Raw genomic sequence first — 27,029 nt, forward strand, 5'->3', positions numbered from 1 at the left:
ACACTCTTTCTTTGGTGTCTTGTGTCTCTGCTAGAGACATCAGGACCATTTTATACTGCACTCTGTAAGATATTTGTTGCTCCCAGTGTGAAAATAAGGCTTCCTACTGCACCCTTGAGTAAAGCTGCCCTTCTGTAAGCCATGGCTAGTTTCTCCAGTGGCTCCAGCACCCCATGACCCATGGCTGAGAAGCCCCATAACCCAGGTGGAAACACAACGAATTTGAATATGGTTTATAACTAGTTCCCAATAATTGGGAGGTAACAGGGGTCAATGATTATTATTTTACAGACAAGGAAACAGAGCCTTGGGAAATGAAGGGACTTACCCAGGGTCCCATAGCCAGGATTTGGGAGGACTTGGACTTGAACCCAGGTTGCTCTGACTGTAGAGCCTGTCTTGTTCACTGCCATCAGGCACTGTTCATCCATCAGCGTCTGCTCTTCAGAATAAGGAGGGAGCGCCCCCTAGGGGAAGGGGAAGAAGCACCAGGCTGGGAGTCCAGAGACCAGGCAACCTCCGGACTGCCTCCCTCTGTGTGACTCTGAACAAGTTCCTTTCCATCTCTGAGCTTCCAGTTTCTTACCGGGAAAATGAAATTGAGTCTAAAATGCGTCCAACACTAAGATGAAAGATGGTGCAGGAAAGAGATGGGACAGGGGACCGGGGAAGGAGTTGGGGCTAGGTTAGGGGCTCAATCCCATCTTCCTCTCCCCACACCCTCCCCCTTACTGTCCTGGACCTAGGATGGCCAGCTGTCTATGCCTACTGGGTGGGGCCAGTCCCCATGCCAGGCCCAGCCAAGCTCAGCAGAGGCCCTTTGTCACCCAATGCTTGCCGGGGGCCTTGGCCACCGGTGTTGGGTGTCGGGGTGGATTGGATTCTCTCCTGGCAGCCCTGCAGATGCGGCACGTCTGTAAGGGTGGCCGTGCGGGCAGCACGGAGAAGCTGGTGCTCTCTCCTCCTGGTCTCAGAGAGGGACGTCGTGGCTGCTGTCCATGGTGCTGAACTGTGGGGGCCCCAGGTGAGGGTTCCATGCGCCCCAGCTCATGCTTGGGGCCAAGCGGGAGGGCTCAGTGACGTCCTGGTGAATCTGCATGAGCTGACTCCTCTGGCCACACCAAGGGCCTTGATTAATGTGGTTGGGGGCTGCAGGTGAAGGCGGGCGGCTTTCTGCCCTTCCCATGCCTGTGGTGAAACCAGAGGGGATAACAGTGTATGCACAGATGCAGGTGGCATAGATGAAGGAAGCATATGTGCTGGGGGACCTGGGGGCTATGTACTTGGGGAGTGGGGTCATGCTCCAGATTGTGAGAGCATGGTGTGTGAGTAAACAAGACTGTGAGCATGGGTATTTTTGGAGAGGGGGGTGGGAATGTTAAGATATATGCCTAGAAGTGACTGCATATTATGGTGTTTATGGCAGGAAGGGGGGAGAGTCCACCAGTATATGTGTGAAGTGGGATTCGTGCATTGGTGTGTGTGTGTGTGTGTGTGTGTGTGTGGCTGTGCAATGGGCCCTAAAAGTAGGCAGGTTGGGTGTACAAAACACTCTGAGCTGTATAGGTCAGAGGGTATGTGTACACCAGGGTGCGTGTCATGAAGCCAGTGTGTTCAATTGCAGAGTGAACAATTAGGGGGCTAGGGTATGTTATGAGGGTGCACAGGCTGTGGCTTGGGGTGGTATATTGTGGAGTGCCCGAGGGGACACTGTACCTTTGGATTTACAGTGTTTGCTGGTGTGCTATGGGGTATTGTATGAACACCCATGTTAGGGTATGTGTATATGTAATGGGTGTTATTTGGGGTGGTTTGTGTGTGTACAAGCACGTGCAGGCTGGGCCTTCCTGAGCACCTGCCCCGTGAAACCTCCAGTGCCTGACACTTGTCACCACTCTGTGCTTGCCCCCACAGGAGCCACCGCCCCTGACCATGTAGATGCCAGCTCCAGGGAGCAGCATGGGCCCCACTGAATGGAGACTCCTGGGTCTACAGCCCTGAGCCCCTCCGGCCCCTGGACGTTGCCCCGTGCCCAGGGACACCCCTTGGAGCTCACCACCGCTGTCGCCAGCCCACCTCGGCCGCCCCCTCCCCCTGGGACCCAGAGTCGGCCACCAGGAGCCACAGTCATCCAGTGAGGTTGTGCTGAGGACAGGCACACGGAGCCATCGCCCAGCAGCCTCTCGTCCAGCACTGACTCTCGGGCTCACCCCGAGCAGGGACTGGGGCAAACATGGGTGACATGACCAACAGCGATTTTTACTCCAAAAACCAAAGAAATGAGTCAAGCCATGGGGGCGAGTTCGGGTGCACAATGGAGGAGCTCCGCTCCCTCATGGAGCTGCGGGGCACCGAGGCTGTGGTCAAGATCAAGGAGACTTATGGGGACACTGAAGCCATCTGCCGGCGCCTCAAAACCTCACCTGTGGAAGGTAGGTGTGGAAGACTTGAACACAGTGTTCGGATTTGGGATCTAGCCACCCAGTCCCTGGCCTCCCTTCCCCAGGCTCCAGGAACCCCCCTCATCTGGGTGTAAGCATGGGGCCACAGCATTGCTACTATGCATTCAAATCCAGCTCCACAACCCACATTGCTGGCCTGAGTTGTGTCCAAGCGTCCCAAATCCAAACTCTGATGGTGGCTCCCTAGGTCTCTGGGGCAGCCATAGGCCATGGAACTGCGGGACGACAGAGCAGGCAGGAAGACAGGCCATCACTGGAAAGGCGACAGAGACCCATGTGTGTCTTGCCCTGGAGATGGGCGTGGGGCTTTTGTGTCACTGACAAAATGAACAGGCCTAGGAACTTGGGAGAGAGAGGGTTTCAGCTTCTGGGTGCTCCTCTGAAGGGGACCAAAGCCAGGTCATCTGCTGTGAGGCAGAAGGAAGAGAAAACAGCAGAGCGTAGAGGCTGGGTCCCCATCCCCACGGTGGCCTTCCCATTGCCATGGGGGAGAAGAGTTCCCTGCATAAACCCTCAAGGTGTGGGCGTGAGGCTCCTCCCTGGCACCCCCCATCCTACCACTTTGTGCAAAGAGGCTGCACCGAGCCTCAGTTTCTTCCGGTGGAAAATGCAACCAATGGCTACCTCACAGTGCCTACTAGAAGCCTGAGCATATAGTAGGTACTCAATAAGTGGCAGCCATTATTATTCTAAAGAGTGGATGGCAATCTTTCCCCCAAGCACAGAGCACAAGCTGGATGACAGATAGCATCTGAATTCTTATCCCCGTGTGACAGACAAGAAATCCAAGGCCAAAGGTCCCTCCTGTCCTGTCCCCTGACTGCAGTCCCCACACTCTGGGCACTGCTGGGTACCAGCCCTCAACCCATTTCCTACAGAGGCTGCTTAGGGACCCAGCCGCTGAGCGAGGCAGACGTTTAGAAGCACCTTGCTCTCTTGGTGTTGTTTGGTTTTGTTTGAGGGTGGGGAGGACAGTGGTAGCTCAGGGCTTAAGAACAGCCACATGTGCCCTGAGATGGGAGTGAGCCCTTCCAGGGGGCCCCTGAGTCTCATGTGAACCCTACTCTGTGGCAGAATGGCCCGTGCTCGCCTCTGCCATCAGGTTGGCACACTCGCCTGCCAGGAGGCAGGGTTACCCAGGTCGTCTTTGTCTTTTCTATGGGGCCAGGAGGTTCTCTTGAGTTGGGAAGTCTTAAGTGTCTCTGGGCCTCAGACCTTGTGGAAACTGGAGTCCTTCCCCCACCCCCCCCCAAGAAAAAAAACAACACCAAGTGCATATTACAGACATGGCTCACTGCCGGCACGTTCGCAGAGCCCCTCAAAGCAAAGCCATGGACCTCGGCCTGTGAGACGAACCTTGGTGTGAAGAAACCCCCCTTCCCTCCCCCTTGACAGGCTCTCAGACCCTGGGAAATTGAGAGGCCTGTCTGTGGCCAAGCTCCAGCACTGTGCGGGGCCATTGCCATTTGGTTCACCGTGTGCCCCACTGTGTGCTGCCGGAAAGACAGGAACACACCGAAGGGCGGGAACCCGGTCCTGCTCCTCTCCACACACCTAGTTCCTGGTCTGGTACCTGACACCGAGGAGGGTGGATAAGTGCCCAGTAAAACCCTGAGACGTGGCCACGGAGTCCCCAGCCCACAAGGGGCAGCTCAGGTGGCCCAGTAGCCAAAACAGCACATAATCCAGCCTAAGTGTAGCATGGACCCCAGAGCTCAGAGGAGAGGCAAGATGGGTGGGCAGCGAAGGTCGGAGAAGGCTTCCTGCAGGAGGAGGCATTTGAACTTGGCTATGGAGGAAAGAGAAGGAAAAGCACATAACACGGCACAGAGCAGCATTTCTTAGGTGCAATCCCACAGAATGCCAGTGTACTTGCAACAAGGCAGGCGTATGTGGAAATTGAGGAGACCCTGTGTTCTCATCTCTACGGCGGAGGGAATGATGACAGTTGGGAATATTGCTCTGTGGCCTGCATGCTTTGGTGCCTTTTGTTTGACCCCGCTGGGTCTTGGCTTCCGAATTTTTCATGAGAACCAAATGAGATCTCTGATGGGAAAGATCCCTGAGAAGGAGGAAAGCCCGTAGCCGGATTAACCAGGGCTCTGCTGCGTTGGTCCCTAGAAGGATCTCCCAGGGCGCAGGTCGAGCTGGAAGAAGTTTGCGGAGAGGCAGAAGAGCATATTGCTGCCGACCTCAGACTTCGGTGACCTGGGTTCAAATCCCAGCTCTGCCACCTACCAGCTGTGGGATTCTGGGCAAGGTATCCACCTCTCCGTCCCTCGGCTTCCTTGTTTGTAAAATGGAAGAATAATAGTGAGTGTCTCGTAGGGTGGTGAGGACAAAGTGAAGTAGCGTAGAACAATGCCTGCCCCGTGGCTAGTGCTGCGTGTTGGGATTCAGCCCCTGAGACTAAACACCTTTGTTTCCCCGTCGGTAAAATGGGTTGTGAATGTTGAATGAGATTAGGCCAAGTGCCCAATCTCTAAGTGCTTCGTAAATGTCTTATTGCTGTTGTTTTCCTTATGGTTATCGTTGCTCTGGAAGAAGCAGTCACGCTCTCTGGAAGAGGTGGAATCTGACCCCCTGGAACGCTGGCCATTGTCCATGAATGGCGTGACACGTTTTGCCAGGCTTTTCTGCATTCTCATCACACATGTTCCTGGAAGCATGTGTTGCTCTCCCATTTCATGGATGAGAAGCATGAGGGCTCGAGGTCACCACCACTATTCCCATCAGAGCAGACTTTGAACACAGCTCTCTTGGACACCAGCGATGTCCTCACACCTGAGCCAAGTGTGTGCACCCGGGAACAGTCCTCTAAAGGTGCCTTCTGTCCAACGAGGGCCTGGGTAGTTTGGGGCCACCTTTTCTGTCTTCTCTCTTGTGTTCAGCTTTTTTGTCCTACCTCGTTCAGCCCTCTTCTGACTTTAAGAAATGCTTGGCCTCCAGCCCCAGCCCCCAGCTTAAAAGCCACATGGTCTGGGGCTGGGCCAGCTCCAGACGGGGACTCAGGCCGGCCATTCCCGACACCCCTGTGCCCCGTCTGCTGACGTGAGCAAGGAGCCGGCCTCTGAGTCACACTCCAGGAAACTGCTCCAGGCCGTGCATAAATTAGCCTTCACATCCAGCTAATTTTAGGCAAAAAGATCTCCGTAAGGGATAGAGGGGGGTTGACACCATGAGAAATCAACTCCCACCCGGGGCACCACCTGCGGCCGGCATGGGCCAGGGACTCAGTTCCCATGGCCGGGCAGCGTTGGACCGTCCCCCTGAAGACCCGACTCTGGTGACAACTGTGGGGTAAACGGGCTCCCTGGGAGGGCCTCTGTCCCCGATCTGAGTTCTGTTCCTTCCCTCTTCCGCTGTCTGTTCCGTTCCACTCTGGTGATGCCCTTCCCTCTCTGCCCTCCACTGCTTCCTTTCCTTCCGTACCCTTCCAGCAATAGAGCCCAAGGCCCGGGTTCAAATTCTGACAGGCCTACTCTTCGAGGGACACTTGTCTCCGAGAGACACACTAGAAGAATTCAGTTAACTTCCCCAAGCCTCCATTGCCTCCTCTGTGAAATGGGAATAATAACGCCACCTACCTCACAGGATGTGAATATTAGATAATCCACCTGAAGGGCTTAGTGTGGTGTGTGGCATGCCCTAGACACTTCCAAAATGATGTTCATTATCACTGTCATTATATCATTATCACTGCCAAATATTTCTTATAACAACATGCATGGGTCCTATCCTCACAGTACTGAACAAAGAGTAGATGTGCTACCAGAGAAGGCTTCCCGGAGCAGGCTACTTTGCGATGAGTCTGGAAAGATGGGCGATGAGTGGCCCGTGAGTCCCCAGAGGCAAGAGCTGTTTGTCATTCTCCACTATGTCCCCAGCACTTGGTACAACGCCTGGGGGCTCGTATAAATATTCACAGAAAGAAGGGAAGGAGTCGGGCACCTAGGTGGCTTGGTCAGCTGAGTGTCTGACTCCTGGATTTGGCTCAGATCATGATCTCACAGTCACGAGATCAAGCCCTGGGTCCGGCTCCACGCTGGGCATAGAGCCTGCTTAAGATTTTCTCTCTCTTTCTCTCTTCCTCTGCCCCTCTCCCCTGCTCACACGCTTTCTCTCTCTCTCTCTCTCTCTCTCTCTCTCTAAAATAAAAGAAAAAATAAAGAGAAGGGAGGGAGACAGAAGAGGTTGCAGATACCCCTGGTGTCCACCCTCGTGGGGGATGGAAGGCTGTAGCCAGGGGACAGGACACAGACACGTGTGTCGCCCATGGAACTGGCTTCAATTCCCCAAGCTCAGAGCGGCATTGCTCTGAGTCGCTGGGCAGGAAAACCCCTGTCCTTCACTTCCCGACACTGGCACGTCGGGCTGTTAGAAGGGGCAGCTCAGATACGTCCCTCCAGGTGCTCCCTGCATTGTGTTTCCGGGGGGGGGTGGGGGGGGAGAAGGGGATAAAGAAGGTGAGGCGGCAGCAGGGTGGGGTGGCAACTGGATACTGGAGTGTTGTGAAACGGAACCTCCGGTTAATTTTGTATGAATCCTGCCCAAGTGGAGGAGAGAGTGGGGCTGAGGGCGCAGAGGAGGGCGGGTCATGGGGGCGGGGCCTCGTGTTGCACAACCACGGTGTTAAACCAGAACACCCCGCGGGCCGCGTCTTCATCCACAGAGCTGCCACCAGCAGGCCAGGGGGAGGGAGTGAAGGCTGCATGTGTCTTGAGCATCTCTGGGTCCCAGGCGGTGGGGGTCGTCTGTTTATCATTGTGATGCTCTGTTTGCCCATGTTCTCCATCTCCCCAGGCATCAGGGGGGCCCCGAGAGGTTCATAGGGAAGCAGAGGCAGCGCCGATGCAGCAGCCCCCAGGCGGGGGGGGGGGGGTTGGGGGGCGCTGGCCACCACTCAGCCACAGGGTCCATGTGGGGAATTCACCACCTGGCGCGAGGTGCGCAGGAATGCCTCTCAGCCGGGGTCTTTGGGTGAACTGGCCACGCTTCGTTGTGGACCCCGAGACTGTCAGGTGTGAGGTCTGGAGGAGAAAAGTTCATCTGAGTATTTAAGAAGCTGAGGAAATGGGGCACCTGATTGGCTCAGTCGGTTGAGCATCTGACTCTTGCCTTCGGCTCAGGTCACGATCCCAAGGTCGTGAGATGAGGCCCCCCATCGGGCTCCGCACTGAACTTAAGATGCCCCCTCTCTTCCTCTGCCCTTCCTGCCCCCGCACACACACATGCTCACTCGCTTGCTCGCTCTCTCAAATGGAAAGAAAAGAAAAGAGGCTGAGAAAATGCAGCTGCCTTCTCAGATACATGCATGGGTGGAGGAGGGGAAGCCATGTGGGCTAGAGAGGTGCGCTGGCCTCCCCTGTGTCACCGAGCAGGCTCATGGGCCCAGGCGGGGCGCCCAGACGCTCCTGAGCCACAGTGGGAAGTGTGCTACTTCACCGTCTGCCCTTTGGAGACAGTGCGTTGAAAATACTTGGAAAGTTTTCTACAAAAGAATCATCTTCCAGTAATCACCGAGTATTTCTCTCCATCAGGATTCCGTTTGTTAGAAACCCATCCCAAACTGGCTTATGCAAAAAAGGGATTTTCTGGCTTGTGCCACATGAAAGGTGCGGAGACTGTCCTAGCCGCGGACAGGGCTGATCCAGGGCCTGCCTGAGGGCTTCGTCCGTCCCTGCCCTGCTCTCTGTCGCCTCATCCTCACGCGGGCCCTGGCACTGTGAGCTCCAGGCTAACACCCTTCCGGCCTGACCCCCCAGCAGCCAAAGCCACCCCCTTCTTCCTGGTCTCCTCCCCTGAGTCCCAGAACAGATCCCGTTGGGCCACCCGGAGTCGCGTGGCCATTCTTGACCCAGTCCCTGTGGCCAGAGAGTGGAAGAGGCAGACAGGTCGGACCCGGGTCACGTGCTCAGCCCAGGGGGATGTAGGTCAGTCCATCCAGACCTCATGGAGGCTGTGGGAGAGGGAGATAGAAGCACAGGCCATACTTGCTTGTGGGCCTACTGTGTGTGGAAGGCCCCGCTGTGTGCCAGGAGGGTGTGGGTGTGCTTGGTGCCGTCGAGGGGAGCTCGGCCCGGATGAGGACAAAGGGTGGACTTGAGGAGCGAAGGAGGGGTTGGGTCACAGCCAAACCACAGCACTGCTAACATTTCCGCCAGTGTGGTGGGCACAAGCTGGGACCGTGCACGAGATATGGGTATATGACTAGTGTCCCCGCAGTGAAGTGGCCAACTAGGGGTCATGGTCAAATCTCGGCTCCACTTCTTAACCAGCTGTGGAACCCTGGGTCAGTTATCTACCTCTCGGTGCCTCAGTTTCCTAATTTGTAACATGGGACAATAGCAGTGCCCCTCGCATAGGGTTCCTGTGAGGATGCAAGCAGTGTGTATAAAGTGCTCGGCGCCCGGCACGTGGCAGGTGCTGTCAGGGTCAGCTGTTATTACTCGATGCTGGGGAGTCTCTGTGTGTGTCTTTAGGGGCAAATGGGGCTTAAGTTAGCAGAGAAGAGAAAGGCAGCTTATCTGGGCAGATCAGTGGGCTCGAGCCACACAGGTGAATCTGTGGGTTTAAAAAAAAAAAAAGCCCCATATCGGATTTGCAATGCTTCTACCCCCCACCCCCGCCATCACCAGGAAAAATAAATCCCTTAAAAGCACTAGCTTTCGCTGAAAGTCTGATGGGTCACGTGTGGCTGCTTTCCATAATGCCTCCCTCGCATCTCTCCGAATCGTCAATAAAATAACCCCACAGGTTGATCGATACACACCGTGGGTTCTCCCAGGCCGGGGCGGCGGAGTGTGTGCTTGCCTGGGTGTGGCCGGAAGAGAACGGGACAGTCAGCGAAAGGGCCTGACCTGCCGCCGCCCAAAGAGCTTCTGGGTGAACTTGGTTCTGCACGCACAGTGCCGCGTGGCCTCGTGGGTGCGCTGCACCGTCAGGCACGCACAGGGCAGTGGAGGCTGTAAGCAGTCGTGCGGGGCGTTTCCAGGTGGGCCTCACTGAGCAGACCCACTGTGCAAAAGCCCAAGAGCTACCCAGCGGCTGTAACTTACTGGGTGCCACCCTCGGGGCCAGGCCCTCCCACTGGGTTGCCTCGTGTGGTCCTCACAGCAGCCCCTTGAGTAGGAAACAAGGGCTTGGAGAGAAAGGAGGCCCTGATTCTCACTCCGAAGGGATCTTTGCTCTGTGGAATGAATATGCACCAAACACTAAGTGCCTACTCAGGACTGGGAAGAGCACGGACTTTGAGTCCCGACTACGCCCTTGAGGGCTTTGAACCAGTCATTGCATCCCTGTGAGCCTCGGGGTCCCCGTCTGTTAAGGGCATGATCATAGTGCCCCCCTCGCAGACCCAGTGGATACAGGTGCTCAGGGACTGTCCCGCTACTTCCCCTGCCTCAGTCACGCCCGGCGGAGATGTCGGCTGCCGCGCATTCACTTGCCGGACACCCATTGTGCGCTTACTGTGTGCAGGCTTGAGCCGCGCTGCTCTTCTGGGAAGAGATTTCTCCATGCTCCTCAGGAGCTGCGTTTGTGTGATGTGGCTGTACACAGGATTGGCGGGGGGGACGGTCAAGACAGGGACCGCCTTCCAAGACACTCCCTCTCCACCCAGGGATCCGGGGCAAGGAGAGAAGGATGTCAGACAGGAGACAATCCAAGGTCACAGAGGCAGACAAGAACATGCAGGAAAGGGCAGCCAGGGGTCAGGGTCTCAGTCCAGCCAGAGGGAAGGAGGGGGGAGCCCCTCCTGACCCCCTCTCCCTCCAGAGCTCCCTAAAGATTTCCAGGAAAGGGGGTGTGCAGGGCTGGGTTGTAAACTCCCCTGCTCTGAAGACTAGTCTGACTATGATACCAATTACAGCTATGACACTAGAGATGAGTTAACACATTTTTGTAATGTTTCTTTATATTTGAGAGAGAGAGAGAGAGAGAGAGAGAGATGGTGTGTAAGTGGGGGGAGGGGCAGAGAGTGACCTATAGAGAATCCAAAACAGGCTCCAGGCTCTGAGCTGTCAGCACAGAGCCCGACGCGGGGCTCGAACACATGAGCTGTGAGATCATGACGCGAGCCAAAGCTGGTCACCTAACTGAGCCACCAGGCGCCCCAATGCGCTAACGCATATTGAATGCTCTCAGACCAGACTCTCCACTGAGGATCCTTGGAACTACCTCGTTCATCTTCTCAGACAGGAATTGTTCGTATCCCCAGCTTACAGATCAGGAACTTGAGGCTCAGAACAACACTCGTAAAAAGGGGCCCAGCCAAGATTGGTACCCAGGCAGGCAGGCTCCTGAACATAATCTCCTTCATCTACTGTCTCCCATTGACAAAAAGTAACTCTACAGCCAGAGGGAGTGCGCTGAAGGTCAAAGGAGGAGACGATCTGATCAATGCCTGACCGGAGACTAACGCAGGAGAGGCTTTCTCGGAGCTCGGTCTCAAAGGACAGGGATGAGCTGAATATGCAGAGATGGGGAGGAAAGCACACTCTTAGTGAAGGAAACAGCACGAGCAAAGGCCCCGAGGTGAGACCTGGGACGCTCATGGGAAGAAATGAGGGATTCATTGTGCTTGGAGCCTAGGGTACATCTCAAAGGGCAGAGAACTCCAGCCCCCCGACTGGGGATTGATTTTGGCAGGCTGTGACTTGTACTTGGTGTGTTCATGCTCTGTGTGCAGACTCAGCTTGGCTAATAGGTATTTAATTTGTCCGTGCTGTCCGTGAGTGCGAGAAATGGGGATGGGGTTGGGGGCAGGTCAGAGTACAGCTCCTCTCCTTGGGCCAAAAGAGCCAAAGAACTTGCTGAATGCAGGAAAACTGAGAGCTTGGAAAGGTGGTTCTCATACTGGGTTCCCTTCGGTTCTGTGGAGGCACCCCAGGGGACAAGGAGTTGAGTGGGTGAAGCTCTGGGCGTCCTGCCCCAGCGTGGAGCAAAGCACCTCCTTTTTTATCTGCTCTGCATGCTGAAGCATCTGGTAAGACTTTCTTTTTTTTAACAAAGAGTTTTAAAAAAAGAAAAGAAAAAAATTTGAAAACTTTTGATGAAATTAGAAAAAGGCAGTAAACTAGAGTATCTAAAAGCCTGAGTTATATAAGCTCTCAGCGCCTCGGTTTTTACATCTGTAAAATAGAGCAGGTGGTAACCAGCTCCCAGGGCCCGTACTGGTCTGTGAATTCAATGAGCAAACACACAGGGGGTTGCCTGGCCCACCGTGGGGCTCAGGGAAGGTTCGTCTGTCCTTATGTGGTGGCCCGCAGGGGGTACAGAAAAAGGACCCTCAGCCCACCGCCCTGTATTAGATGCTGAGCTGGGAAGGTGCAGGCGGGGACCATCCTGACGTTGGCCCTTATTAACTGAGATGGTCTCCGCCTGCCCAGCCCCACCCTGCAATTCTGTGCCTCATCCTCCCCATCTGGAAAAATAAAGAGCATGGGTCTGGCTGTCTCTGAGGCTCCTCAGGCTGACATTCTAGAATTCTAAACACCCCCGGCAGAACAGATTCCAGACTGGCCAAAGGGTGGCTGTCTCACAGCCAGACCCCAGTGCCCTCTTCCCTGGGGAGACTGTGGGCTCAAACCCTGGGGGCGTGGCTGACGCTCCACCCCAACCCCTCCACCACCACGTTCACGGCCGCTTGCGCCAGGCCCCAGCCCAGCAGCCCTTCCCTACCAGGTGGCTTCTGAGTCCGACACATACTGGCTTCCCAAGGCCCCGTGGGCGTTTCTCTGGCCCCCCCGGAACTTTCTGTTCCTGAGACTTTGCCTCCCTGCATCTTGATCTCATCTGCCAAGTGGGCCGAGGGCTGAGAGGGGCAACTGCAGGCTGGACCACCTCTAGTGTTAGAGCAACGTCAGTGCCCCGCCCAGCCTGGTCCCACAAAGTCCCGCTCCGGCGGCCTCGCCCTGCAGACGCGCCAGTCACACGAGAGGCCCCGGCAGCGCAGGTAAGCTACCGCCACAGGCCCCCCTCGCCGCACAATGGTTATCTTACTCCCTCTGGCACAACCCAGGCCCCTGCTGTGGTTTCAGCCCCAGAGTTATTTATAGTCAGTGGAAATTAGTTCCTCGGCTGATGGTTCCCTAGTACCCCCTGCCAGCATCAGCCTCCACCCCGAGGGGAGGCCCCCTGGAAATTTCCGCGGTCCTGGGGACTATTTCTGAGCCGTGGAGACTCTGCTCTTTCTGCGGGATGGCTTTGGACAAGAAGCCACGGAGCTGAGGGGCAGAAGTGAGTCCTTCTCGCTGAAGAACCCGGGTTACATGGAGGAAGCAGTATTTGAACAAGAGATTGCGGGATAGGCAGGGTCTGCAACGGGGAAGGGCACTCCAGGTAGAGGGAACAGTGTGCACAGAGGCACAGAGGCAAAGAAGAAGGGTGTGTGAAAAGGAGAGCTGTTCATTCTGTCCGGCTGGAGCTGGGGGCAGGGTAACCAAGAGCAGCGGAGCATCACGGATCTTCCAGACACCACTCCACGAGCTTCACATACGTAACTACCTCAATCCTCCCCAAACCCTATGAGGGAGGCACTGGGATTAGCCCCATTTTCACAGATGGGGAAAAGGAGACACAGAGAAGTTAAGTCACTTGCCTGCAGTCACACAGCTAAGAACTGAGATGCAGATGCTGGCAGGCGACCCCAGAGCCCATACTAGGAACCTCTGTGAAGGGATCTGAATGTTGAGCCAGAGGTTTGGGCTGAAGTTAAGAGACAGGAGGGAGCCCCTGAGGGTTCTTGAGCAGAGGAGCAGTGCGGTCAAGACAGTTGGTCTGGAAGCTCCGATCTTGGTTGGAAGGGGGCGATATGCCAGGGGATGGAGCCAGAGCAGAGGGAGGGACAGGCATCCGAGAGAGAGGTGACGGAGTCGGACCCGGCCAGGGTGGTGGTGGTGGGGAGGAGGGAGCACCACGCAGCGGGTCTCGGCCCGTGATAGGTGCTCAAGGACGAGAATGGTGTCCGTGCAGACTCCGTTTGCAAGGCAGCAGCTGCTGCTCATGAAGGAGCCGAGCCAGCAGGAGAGGAGCAGGGTGAGGGCGAGACAACAGGTTTGCATTGGGCGTCGTGCGCTCTCAGGGCCGGGGGGTGGTGGGGGGGACGGCAGGCAAGGAACCCTGCAGATGACAGAGATGACAGGGAAGTCCTGGCTCTGCTCACAGGTCCCTCCCAAGGGGGATGTCAGCCACAGGAGGGCAGCGATGCGGGCCTGTGGTGGCCACTGCTGTGTCCTAGCCCCGGGGACAGTGCCTGGCTGGAGTGAGTCACCTGGGGCACTCGCCCAGCACGGGTCCTTAGGGAGCACCAGCTACTAGGAGATGTCAGAGAGATAGAGAGGGTCACCCGCAGGTAGGGTGTGATCAGGGTGTCTGACACTGGCTGGGCAGTCAGTTAGACACAGAGGTGGCCAGGAGAGGTCTGAGGCCAATGGAAGAGCAACAGCCTTGGGGACGGGCTGCTGGCTGAGGTCTTGGGAAACATCTGCTGGACAGGAGAGCAAAATGGCATCCCCTGGGGCTGCCCCTCGTTGCCCACGTCGGCTCAACTGGGTGAGAGCAGAAAGAACAAGGGCCTGAGGGGCTCAGGCACCCACGGAACCACAGGTCTGGAACAGCTCTCAGGGCCCATCCAGGGTACACGTGGGAACACTGAGGCCCAGGAGGGAAGGGACCTGCCCAAACACATAGCTCCAGGGACTGGGGAGCCCTGAGTCACCCCTACGCGTGGTGAAGGGGACACAGTCCCTCCCCTCTGCCCCCAGTGCATCTACCCTTCCCCCCATGCCCCCACCTCTCTCATCCATCCGTGCAGTCTCTGTGTTCACTTTCAGGGGCCGCATAACAAAGGACCACAGATGTTGGCTGGGGGGGGGGGGGGCTTAAACAACAGAAATGTGTGGCATCATGGTTCTGGAGGCTGGGGGTCTAAGATCAAGGTGTCAGTCAGCAGGCTTGGTTCCTTCCAAGGGCCATGAGGGAAGGATCTGTTCAGGGCCTCTCTCCTTGCCGTGTGGGTGGCCATCTCCTCCCTGGGTGTTAACATGGGCTTCCCGTGCGTCTCCGTGTCCAGATTTCCTCCGTATTTAAGATACTGGTCATACATGATTAGCCCCCCCCTCCAGCGACCTCCTCTGAACTTAGTAACTAGTCACCCCTGCAATGACCCTGTCTCCAAACGTGGTCACATTCTGAGGTGCTGAGGTTGCAGAAGGACACGATTCAGCCCGGAACATTCTGTGCCGGAAGACAGTTTCTCTCCTGTAAAGTGGGGACATACACGGGAACCGAGGAGGGCTGTGGTGCTGCAGACGAGCTCAGTGCTCTGTGGACACGTGTGCTCCCCAGGAGCCTGTCACAGGCGCTAGGAAGCAGTGATGCGGCCCACGTATGGAACAGCAGACGCCCTACCTCTGAATCCCCACCGTGCCACTTACTTACTAGCTGTGCTGTGCCACGCAAATGACTTCACCTCTCAGAGCCTGTTTACTCATCTGTGAATTAGTACTTATTCGTGGGCCCCCGTGAGGGATAAATGAGCAGGTGCGTGTAAGAACACGCAGCACAGAGCAGGAAGCCTACAGGGGATGGAAACCGTTATTATTCTTGTCATTACCAATGTCATCATTCGCATAGGTTTCTGAGGCCCAGACAGGGGAAAATCCTGCCCAAGCTCACACAGCCATCTGGCACAAAACCAAACGGGAACTCGGGTCTCCTGACCCATCGTTCCGGCTTTCTAAGGCTTTTTAAACCACATCTCCATGTGGTATTTTTTAAAAAGGCTGGGGGCCCGGGGTGGCCTGAGTGGCTCAGTCAGTTGAGCATCCGACTTTGGCTCAGGTCATGATCTCGCAGTCTGTGAGTTCGAGCCCCGTGTCGGGCTCTGTGCTGACAGCTCAGAGCCTGGAGCCTGTTTCAGATTCTGTGTCTCCCTCTCTCTCTCTGCCTTTACGTGTTCATGCTCTGTCTCTCTCTCTCAAAAATAGATAAACATTAAAAAAAATTTTTTTTTAAGGAGGGTAATTCATAAATGCCCAGTATTAGGAGAGCAAACAAGCCCGTTCCAGCTTTTCCGTGTGTCTCATGGAACACTCTGGAAAACGGTAGTTACAGAGAAAACAGAGCAGCGTGAATGAGGCTCCTGAATAGGTGACAGGGAAAAGGTGGGGCTTACCACCCACGTGGCAGCAGCTTCACAAAACCAGATGCAAGGGGAAGGAGGCATGAAGGAAGCCTCCCGAAGGCGGCAGTGCCAGGCTGAAGGGGTGAGTCGAAGGGCGATGGGTTTTCTCTCGCATCTCTCCGCCTTGGCGAGGGTGTTGCTCTGAGGCCTCAGCCGAGAGTGCTGGGTGTGAGCAACGGGGACTGAGTACGAGGAGTATCTCTGATCAGAGTGCTCTAAGTTGGAGCAAGGCCTGAAAAACCGAGCTCAGTTTTCTGGAGGGAAAGTGGGATGTGCCTGGCTCCGTGGCAGGAGTCACGGAACCGATGTCCCTTTGGGGCAGGTGGGGGGCAGGTGGGGGCAGGGCACAGTCCCGTCCAGCTGTGTGGGTCCCTTTGATCCTCAGGATTCCAAGTCCACTGTGCTGCACGGCGCATAACACCCGCCGTTTGGGTTGGGAGGGGACCCTTGTTCGTAGTGTGTGCCGATTTCTGTGGTGTAAACGGTCGCACCACGTCCCCAGCAGGGTGGCCCTGAATGCAGAGCCGGGAAGAGATGCTGCATCGCGCCGTTATGGCATCATGTTTCTACCATGTGGGCGCAGTCTCTCTGCCAGAGAATGGAGCCTAGCGACACTCAGTGAAATAAATAGGGAGGGATGCGTGTGAACTATTGTTGCCCCTTTGAGTATAATTTATATAAATTTTAAGTATTATCATTTAATTCTAGTGATGGCTGCACCGACTAACCAGTTCACAAAAATATATGAAAAGGTAGCAGTTGACTTTTAAAAGCAGAGGTGAGCTGGCTGTGGGGCATCACGGATTCCAAGTCCAAGGAGAGAGCAGGTGAGGGGCCTGGCTGGGTCACCTGCCCACCCCCAGGCCAGGAAGGGGGCGGGGCATTTTGATTGACAGCCACCAAGGCTCCTCCCAGCCAAAGGAAGGAAGAAGCCACTGGACAGACAAAACCCAACACCTGCTTTTGTTTCTCTTTTTGATGATTTATTCTCTTTTTTTAAATATAATTTATTATCAAGATGGCTACCATACAGGTTATCCAGCGTGCTCTCGGTTTTCGGGGTAGATTCCCGGGATTCACCACTTACCTCCAACACCCAGTTCTCATCCCAACAAGTGCCCCCCTCAATTCCCATCGCCCATTTTCCCCTCTCCTCCGCCCCCCATCAATCCTCAGTTTGTTCTCTGTATTTAAGATAGTTTCTTTTCTTAAAAAAACATTTTATTTGCAAGTAATTTCTACACGCAACGTGGGACTCGAACTCACAACCCCAAGATCAATGGTCACAGACTCTACCGAATGAGCCAGCCAGGCACCCCGATAATTCTTTAAGTTGTATTTTTTCTCTTATAATATCTTCTTTTTTTATTATCATTATTATTATTATTATTCCTCATTGCTTGAAGTCCCAGAGTCTCTGAAAATAATCCAGAGCTTAATCCTGAGACTAGCAAAGCAAAGGAGCGAGCCAGGAGCGACAGTTGCAGGGGCTCAGAGCAGCCACAGCTGGGCCACATCTCCAGCCCGGCCCCCCTTCTCCAGGGAGGGAGGTCCGTGAACTAGATCTGTCACGTGCCCAAGAGCCCACCCTCAGGGATTCGCCCAAGAGGACACAGGCATCCCTAGTCATCTTTGACTTAGGGCAGAGTCTCAGCAAGCACCCCTAAGGGTAGGGAAGAGTGAACAGAGACTCTCAGGCATCTGCAGTAGCCCAGATAAGAGGCAAGTCCCCCTGAGGCTTAGACCTCATGTCAAAACAAGGCCGAGTGGGCATCCTAAACATAGTCAATCCATGACTTGGCAGGGAGCCCCACCGACCCTCCAGGAAGATGCTACCTCTCTCTTGTGGCCACATGTCCCTCGCTCATGGCCACAGACGTCCAGTGTGAAGGACCAGACCCCCACCCAAGAAGCTCTTCTGGCTGCTCCCTTGTCAGGGACCACCTGGTGGCCAGCAGAAGGCTCAGCCGAGGGCGGGCCAAGAGGCCGAGCGAGACTGCCCAGTGACAGCTGAGCCAGCCACCACCTTGTACCAAGCATGGTACCAAGATGCCACCGTTTTCCCCATTCTGCAGATGAGGAGACTTGAGGAGCAGAAGGGTGACTCTCTTGCCCAAGCCACACACCTCTGGGAGTAAAACTCTGGGCCTGCATGAAGCCCCACTTCATGCTCTTAACCGGCTGTCAAAAGGGGATGAGGGGGCATCCCCAGGGCTCCATGCTCCCCCCAGGGTGGTGGGACCGTGGCCCAGAAGCCTGGGAGTTTTCAGTTGCTCCCAAACACAATGGAGCTCAGGCCCCAATATGAGAGAGAGAGAGGCCAGGGTGGGGGCCAAGCAGTCCCCTGATCTGCCAATGAACTTGATCCTGGTTTCCACATCTCACTCACCTGCCTCTTTCTGGCCAGCAACCTTCTCAAGGGCCTCCAGGCCTGGGCGTTGTGAGCTATAGAAGATAAGCCCAAATCCCAGCCCCAGGGGCTGGAGGCTGTTTGGCAAGTCCTGGACATGGGATGCCAACTGAGGATCCAACGTCAGCAATTCGGCCCACGCACTGTGTGACCTCAGGTGTATTATAGTCCCTCTCTGAGCCCCAGTTTCCTTATCTGAAGAGTGAGTTTAGATATCCCTACCTACAGGGTTACCAGAAAATGTAAATGAAAATAATGTATGTATAAGCCCCTCCTCTCCCTCTCCAAGTCACTCTGCCTACTGTGGCCAGAATAAACTTAAAAGTGAATCTACTTGTCCCACCATTTACTTAAAACCCAATGCTCCCCACTGCTCTGAGAGTAAGATTTAAACTTACTGTGGCCTTCAGGCCTGGCATGATCCAGCTGTCACCCTGGTGCAGGGTCCTCAAAGACAGGCTTCCAGGCCCACAGGAGATCAGAGTCCCTAGAACTTGCTTTAAAACTACAGAGCTTGCCTCTCAACGGATGCCATATTAAGATTCCAGAATAAATGAAAGATAACAAAATAAATTATAATAATTATAATGTTGAGACTATAGACGGCCTACCACTTATTACCCCCCACCAAAGTTCACACATCCTCTGGCGGGGTCTGTACCATCCTCTGGCTGAGAATCACTGCATCCATTTAATTCATCTGTCTTTTGAAGAAGCATTTAGTGAGCACCTGCTTGTTTGCTAGGTGCTGTCCTAGGTTCGGGGGATACGGCAGTGAACAAAGATACCTACTCTCGGAAAGCTTATAGGAGTCCAGCAAAAAATAAAAGACTTATAAATAAACAAGAAAATATATCAGGCGGGATAAGGACTTTGAGGGCAACCATGGGGAGGGCCAGCTTAGATGGGCCGTGGGGGAAGGCTTCCGTACGGAGGTGATATTTAAGCTGAGCCTCAAATGACGTGCTGGATCCCCAAGAATTGCTTTCCGTGGTTGACGGGGGTGAGTTCTGCTGGGGCTTCTGCTGTGTCAGTGTTTTCAGATCTCTTGTGCCCATTTCCTGGGCTCTGCAGGCGCTCTGCCAGGCAACACAAGCTTTCGTGATCTCTTTTTATAGCATGGTTGTCGCAGGAAGAAAGCATTTTCAGCCTCCCATTTAGAGTAAAGAAACTGAGGCTCCCAAAGGACTTGCACAGGATCACCCAGGGATGGGTTGGGATTTGTCTTTGAATCCACGAACTTTCCTGGTCCTCCTTTTCCCCCCACCTCTTTCCTTGCTGGGATGTATTTGGAGAAATCACAGGGTCCGAAAGAGTCCCCTAGTCTCTTAGAGCCTGGAGCTCTCAGCTGGGAGAGAACCAACTTCCAAGAGGCCACTGAGTGCTCAGTGAGAAAACGGGGTTCCAAAACGGCCCCAATCCCCAAGGAGTAAGCATGTGGGGGAAATCCTGGGCAAGCCCCCTGCGGGGTGGAAAAGTCCCTGCAGAGGCAAACTGTAGAACACGGTGCGTAGCATTGTAAATTACCACGCTTTGGCTTACCTCCTAAAGGGTGAAATCAGTTTTCTTCCACTTGAGAGAGGCGGCTGCCGCACATCTGGTGGGTAGGCTGGCAACCTTCTAGACGTTTGGGTTTTATGCTTCCTGAGGGCAAGGGCAATTTCGTTTGCCTGCGAAACCCCAAGCACCTAACAGGGATTCTAAGTTAATGAAAACATGAATGAGGCACGTGGGCATACGTGCGGGCTGACGGCTCCTCGGTCCACCTTCCCCCACCCAGAACCCACCGCCCGGCTCAGCAGAGGAGCTCGGAAATATCCGAGAGTAACCCTGGCCAAGCCACCAGCAGTCCACCCCCTCCCTGTCCGTGCCCTGGCCCAAAACCCTGCATTCCCTCTGCCTCTGATGTGGAAAGGGGTGGGCCTTTCATGCCCACCCAGAGGTCGGGTCCCGGGGGGATGTACCGCCGGGGAGGGGCTGTGATCTGACTAGCAGAGCAGCACCTCCTGCCGCCCCCTCGCCAGCCTCAAGGACGCAGGAGCTGGCACGAAGCCACCAGCTTCCTCTTGAAGTCCTGGGAGATCTAATTACCCAGACGAGGAGACAGTGTTGAGCAAGTGAGCACCAGGGTTTGGAATCCTCATTTCCGTGCCTGCTGCAGTTAATGTGAGGCTGGGCTGCGAAAACCGTCGCTCTGATGTTCTGATGATGACGGCTGACTGTTTGATCTGGAACTGCCAGCTTTGCTGTCACCCCCAAAGGCTTTCCTAAATCGTCCCAACAATTACCATCTCTGGGAGTCAGCCGTGCTGTTACAGAGAAAGTGCAGCCGCCTCATGGAGGGCTAAGGGAGACCCTGTGGACAGCAGGGTGGGTCCCATCCTTGGGGTTTAATCCTGAGCATGAGGTGTGGCCAGGAGGACTTGCCCTTCAAATACCACATCTCATTTCAGTAGTACCACCATTTTACCAATGAGGAAACTGAGGCACAGCATGCTCAAGGTCACTCAGCAGCAAGTCGAAGCGTGACATCTGAACCCAGGCCTACCTGGCTGTAACCCATGCTCTTTTGGTGTGTCCCAGATGCCCCCAGATCAAAGATGTTTCTTCTCTCTCCCTATTTTGTGCACTGAAACTTCAGAGCCTCCTGGGATGCCCGGTGCTAGCTCTGCCCCAAGTTTATCCCTGAAAAGTGCTAGGCACGATGATTTTCTGCTAGCATGCTTTTCGGTTTACTGTACATCCCCAGGAAGGAATTTCCTCCAGCAGATGTGAGGCCAAGCAGCCGGGTTTAAGGGTGTCAGCTCACTCACCTTTGCGGAGAAGAAAAGCCTAAAGGTTGCAAAGGTTCACGGACGCCCGCTCAGCACCGGGCACTGGCAAAGCCCTCCGTCTGGTTATGCATTGATTCAGCAGAGGCTTCCTGAGCACTTACTCTGTGCTAGATGTCGTTCTAGGCCTTGGAGACAGACACAGCGTGGACAAGATAATCAATGCCGCTGCCTTTGTGGGGCTTGCGTTCCAGGGTGACAAGCAGAAAGCCAAGTGAATAACGAAATCACTGAGATTGTCCCTTGTAACAAATGCCCTGCAGGAAATAAGCAAGGGGCCGAAGTTGGGAATAACAGCGTGGGTCCTGTGACCCGGGGAACGGGAGGCAGAGAACACCTGGAAGACGCGGGGGGGGGGGAGTCTGCACGTTGGGGGGGGGGCGGGGCATGGGCAAGGGCTGCGAGACGGGACCCGAGGGGGCATTTGGCAAGAGGTGAAGCCAGGGGAGGAAGCAGAGGTTGCATGTGGAGCGTGGGAGGTGCGTGGGGTTCCTTCTCCAGTGAGGCAGCCCCTGGGGGCTGAGAACAGGGAGTGGCCTGATTCTCTCTTATTCCCACCGAGGCCCTGCAGGCAGGGGCCAAATCCTGTCTCGGCCGGTGAGGAGAGGAGAAGTGGCTCACCTGGCCAGGAGGTGTCAAGGCCACTGTTTGAACCCAGACCTGGGTGAGGGCCTCCGTGTTGTCTACCCGCCGCATGGCCTGACCTCCGGCCCCAGAGCACAGGGCCCTGCCCCCCACGTGCCTCGGTGCTCTGCCCTCCTCCCTGCGGTCATGTCGCTCAGCCTCAGGCTGAACAGAACTCACTGGAATATGACCTGAGTGTTCATCAGGAACATTTTGTTTCCCCATGAAATCGCAAGCTACTACAAAGACGCTAGGGGTGGCTTCCCGACAAAGGTGCTGAGACCCACCCTGAAGGATGAGAGCCAGCCAGTCGGCCGGGCAGGTAAACAGCCAGGCAGAGAGAGAACAGCAGCCCAAGGCAGAGCGAGGAGATGAGTAGTGACCCGGTCGGCAGAGCACCCCGCGCCCCGGGCGGGACCCCCTCTGGGTGCACTACACACACGCAGGGCACGTTCATCCCTGGACAGCGCCCTCCGCCAGGGGCGCGGCCGCAGTGCTGACCCGGCGGCCTTAAAAAGCCCCTCCTAAAAAGATGATCGTAGCTTCAGGAATGAGTGAGGGGTCACGGGAGAAGCGTGCAGGAGGACCTGGGACTCGTGAGCGGCCGGGCGCGTACAGAGCCAGTCCAGGCCCCCCGGGCCCAGCGAGGTCACGGCCAGTGATTGGAGGAAGGTCGACACGCGGGAGGCCGCGCCCCAGCGCCATCTCAGACGCTCGCTTGCACAAGTCTCCTTCTTCGGGGCTCCCCCCAAAACAGAGCGCGAGCTGAGGCTGGGGTGCAGGTGGTGTGTTTGGGGGTGGTCCCAGGAGGAAGAGGGGGAGGGAAGAGAGGAAGCCGGTATAAGATCCGCTAGGGGCGGGTTCCAGCTTTCGCTGGGAGGTAGCCTCCGCTGTCTGGGGTCCTAGTGGGTTTTCTGATTTGCTTCATGACTGTCACGCCACCGTCTTTCTCCTCACTTCTCCGTCTCCATCCCCCCACCCCCAAATTCTTTCATCCTGAGGGAACATCTATTTCTAGGAGCTGAGTCCCCATCCTCAAAGAAGCTGCCTTTTTTCAGCGACAGAGAGAAGCTGCTGTCACAGAAATGAAGGCCTCTACCTGCCTGGCAGGTGTCTGATCCTGGATCTCGCTGACGTTTTCCCCAGCGGCCGCTTCAGGCCGCTGCGTGGGAAGTGTGAGGGGTTCCCCGGTGTGAGCTGGCCTGGATGTGCTCCCCGGGCAAGTCCGTCTGCGGGGGCCGGCTGGGGGCTTCTCCGTCCCTCCCGTCAGCAACAAGGGTGGCGGAGCCCACGGAGGTCACTGCAGTGTGGCCTTGGCCATAGTGGGGGTGACTTGAGGAGGCGCCGGCTATCTCCCCTGCCCCTCAGAGCTCAGCCTGAAAGTGTCTCAGAGCAGGCATTGCCTGGAGTTACACACTGCCCCCTCCTCACCTCCTTTCTCCCCACGCGAGTGTCTAGGAGAGGCCCCATATTTCCCAAATCAAATATCTATACCTCCTGTGATCAGACCAAGACAGAGGCACTCACTGCCTGCGTGGAGCTTAGAGTCAGCAGGGAGTCAAACATTAAGAAAAACTAATATCCATACTGGTTATTAAAAGCATGATAAAAATGAAAGGGATTTTTCAGAGAGCTGTGAGAACATTCTCCCTGGGGGCAGGAAGAGGGACAGGTTCAGTTAAGGAAGTGCTGAGTTAGGTACAAAGGGGGAAAGAGGGTTCCAGGAAAGGGAATGGCAGGTGCAAAGGCCCTGAGGCAGTAAAGCATTTGCGTTGACACCACAGAAAAGAGACTAGAGTCACTGGAGCAGAGTGGGTCAGAGGGGACAGTGAGTCTGCAGAAGAAAGTGAAGGCCACACTCTGCAGGGCCTTCCAGATCTTGGAAGCATGGATTTTTTTCTGTGTGCAGTGGAAGCCATTGGGCCATTTTAAGCAAGGGCCTGACATCAACACCATATGTTTATAATTTTGAAATATCCCTCTGGCTGCTGGGTGGGGAATGCTGAGAGCAGGAACAGGGAGACCAGCGAGGTGGCTGCCAGGGCCCCCAGGCGCGCGGTGATGGTGGCCTGGACCAGCGCGTGTGCACTGGAGGGTGGGCAGATCTGAGACAGCCGGGCCGGGGGCCGGAGGAGACCCTGATGGGAGATGAGGACAGGACTCAGAGGGAAGAAGCGACGATGGCCATTGTACACAGAGCACCTACTATGTGTCTGGCATGTCACACCTGCTCCCCCGTTTTCATCTGCACAACCAGGCTCAGGCCGGGCCCCACATCCCCCGGCCACGGAGGAGGTGGAACGACTCACTCAGCAGCACACAGGTAGCAAGTCATGAGGCCGAGGTTTTCATCTCCGAGTATTTGTCCCCAAGCCCACTCCATCCAAAGGTTAGATGGAGACAAACCTATATTTTCTTGTAGTACATATTCACTTCCCCTTTAAATTTTAAAGTATTCAAATAAAACATGAGAATCTTCTCCTACTTAAAAATGTTTCCATCAGGGGTGCCTGGGGGTCTCAGTTGGTTGAGCGTCCGACTTTGGCTCAGGTCATGATCTTGTGGTTCGTGGGTTCGAGCCCCGCGTCGGGCTCTGTGCTGACAGCCAGCTCAGAGCCTGGAGCCTGTTTCAGTCTGTGACTCCCTCTCTCTCTGACCCTCTCCTGCTCATGCTGTCTCTCTCTCTCTCTCAGAAATAAATAAAAACATTAAAAAAATTTTTTAATTAAAAAAATGTTTCCATCAAAAGTAGGGTCCCCTTGGCCACTATGATTGTACACTGAGTCCTAGTACCTTCTCCTCCCTTCCAGAAGTTCTGCCTTCATGAGTTTGGAGCAGACCCTTAGAGGCCTTTTGCTACACATTTACCTATATACGTACCCACAGAAAAAAGAAGCTATTGTTCTGTTGAGTGTTCTGTTTCACGTATATGGAATCACACTGCATGCGGCTCTGTAAGTTGCTTTTTTTCACTCACCAGTTTGTCTTGGAGAGCTTTCTACGAGGGTACCTAGAAATGCACTTCATTTCTTTCAACTGTCGCACATAGTACTTTATGGACTGGACGTACCACAGTGCATTCAGCCCACTCGCTTTCCGAAGACAGAAAGGCATTTTTTCTGTAAATGTTGCGGCTTTTGAGGTGCTTGTGGATTTTTTTTTCTTTTCAAAATATGAGACTTTTATTTACGTCAATGGAAGAATCCAGACCTCAGTGGCAACACAAATATTTAGCAACACCCAGCCTGGTGACTAAGTTCTCCCATCTTCCTTCAGGTGTTTGGCATCCTGGAAGCTACCCCTTGCCCACTGCCAAATCTCTCTTTATAGGAAAGGCTGTCTCAAGAGCCACAGACGAATGGTAGAGTTCTTGGCTTTGATTTCAGTCGCAGGTCCTGAAGCAGGCAGGAGCCTGGCACAGTGTGGAAAGGGTACAGCTATGGAGCCGGAGATCCAGATTCAAATCCCAGCTTTAGCTCTGTGACGCCGGGCAAGTTACTTTACATCTCTGAGCCTTGGTTTGTCCATCCATCAAATGGGTAGAGCCCATAGGATGGCCAGGAGAATTAAATGCAAGGCATACGTATCGAAGGATGATCACCTAACAGCACATGCATGCACATTCCGGCCCCCGCTGTCTGCAGTCCCATAGTGGAGGGAAGGGGGTGCGGGGAGCCCCCTGCCTCACCGAAGGGGTCACTCAAGATCACGGAACAGTGAGAAGGCATGTATACTCTGCCTCCCTGGCGACATCATGTGGGGGTGGCATTTGAGTTCAGAGGCAAGGAAGGGCTATCCTGGTCGGGTTCTGGGCATCGGCTGTGTGCCAGGCACTTCCCACATCGCTCCTCCTCTCACCTTAACCCCAGCCGACAGAGCTAGGTTGTCCCTCGGCCCCAATTTGCAGATGAGGAAACTGAGGCTCAGAGAGTGGATACTATTTGTTCACGGTCTCGATAAGTGATCAAGACTGGCTCTCTGCACCTTGGTACCTCCTGACCTGGGAGGCTGCAGGCAGCAGCCATGCAGAGCGCCCTCTCCTGGGGAGATAGAGAAGCGCCTCTCATGATGAGCTCTCCCGTGTCTATGTTTAGCCACCAGGACTCTGTCACAGAAGAGAAAAATGGCTTTTCTGGCCTCCATTTGTTCCAACGGAATGAGATAAAAGCTTCTCAGAGGTCACCTCGGGACGGTCTGAGCCACATCCCTTCAATGGGATTGACACAGAGAGAGGAGATGAAATGGCCATCGTATTGGGGTGTGCAATAAAGCTCACTGTCCATTCGAGCAAGGGGAGCGTCCCCTCCCGTGGTGAAAAGGGCCTGCCCCGGGAATCAGGAGCCCGGCCACCGCGCCGCAGCCCAATCACCCTGTGTCTGGGCCGGTCGCTTTCCCGGCTCTGGGTCTTCCTTCCCTCCCCCTCAGATAGGAGCGCAGGACTGGTGGCCACGGGATTTGTCCTGTTCCGATAGCAGGGAACCCAGGGGAGGGGACCGGGTAGGGAGCCAGACTTAGCAAAGAAAAATACAGGACATCCAGTTCAAGTTGAGTCTCAGATTAATCAAAAAATAATTAGTGCTTTTATTAGTAGTATGTCCCAAATATTATATGAGATATAACTTATCCTAAAAAAAAAGTTATTTGCTGTTTATCTGAAATTCAAATTTGCCGGTTCCTGTGTTTTATCTGGCATCCGTCTTCAGGGCCCCAGCTCCACGGGGCCCCTCATGCTTGGTCATTGATATGTTCACAGCTTCGGGATGAGCCCCTGGCCACCCACCTCCCGACCAGCACCCCCCTCATGCACGCCCACACCCCCCAGACCCCTGCCCTGCCCAGGTGGAGATTCTGGGGCCGTGCGCAGAGGTGTCACAGGGGTAAGGATTCCTACAGTGGCACAGAGGGTAGAGACTTGGCCTGACACGTGGGGAAAGGCAGCTGGTGAATTTAAATCACCAGAGGAAGGCTGTCACCACACACATGCCTGGGCCCCACTCCCAGAGCGGCCCAGTCAGGAGGTCTTGGGGGGGCCTCCGTTTGCATTTCCAACATGCTCCCAGGTGATGCTCAAGCTGGGCGTCTGGGCACCTTCAGCGGCACGTCTGAGGCCCGGCCTCACCCCAGCGCATTTCCATAGGAGTCTCTAGGTTGGGGGCCCAGACATTAATATTTCTTGGAGCCCCTTAGCGACGCCAGTGTACCAGGTTAACCAGGTCAGGAGCCAGTGGCTTGGGGGCGGCTCAGATAACGGCAGCAACGGCAGTACCGGCTACTGCTTTACCAGCCTCTCTCTCCCCCCGCCACCCCCCAGCCAGGCACCTGTCCGACTAAGCACACCCGGTGTGTCCCCTCCCCACACTGACTCTGTGAGCCGGGTGCTATCCTCATTCCCAAATTACATACCACGAAACTCAGGCCCAGAGAGGGGAGGTCACCTGCCCAAGGTTGCGGAGCTCAGAAGGAGCCTTGGGCAAGGTCAAACTCAGGTCTCTCCTCCCCTTTCACCCTTTTGTCTG

General features: G+C 55.2%; 1 protein-coding gene across 4 annotated transcripts in view; it reads left to right on the plus strand.

The window, feature by feature from the left end:
* The first annotated feature begins 2,020 nt into the window (after window positions 1-2,020).
* Window positions 2,021-27,029, plus strand: part of ATP2B2 (ATPase plasma membrane Ca2+ transporting 2) — a 112,299-nt gene continuing 87,290 nt past the window's right edge. For all 4 annotated transcript variants that reach the window (XM_039231385.1, XM_039231384.1, XM_039231381.1 and 1 more), the window contains exon 1: window positions 2,021-2,432. In XM_039231385.1, the coding sequence (XP_039087316.1) occupies window positions 2,234-2,432 (199 nt within the window). In that variant the 5' untranslated portion in view covers window positions 2,021-2,233. The remainder of the gene's footprint in view (window positions 2,433-27,029) is intronic.

Source organism: Hyaena hyaena, unplaced genomic scaffold (genome assembly GCF_003009895.1).
Source record: "Hyaena hyaena isolate Hyena2069 unplaced genomic scaffold, ASM300989v1 scaffold_56, whole genome shotgun sequence".
Lineage (NCBI taxonomy): Eukaryota > Metazoa > Chordata > Mammalia > Carnivora > Hyaenidae > Hyaena > Hyaena hyaena.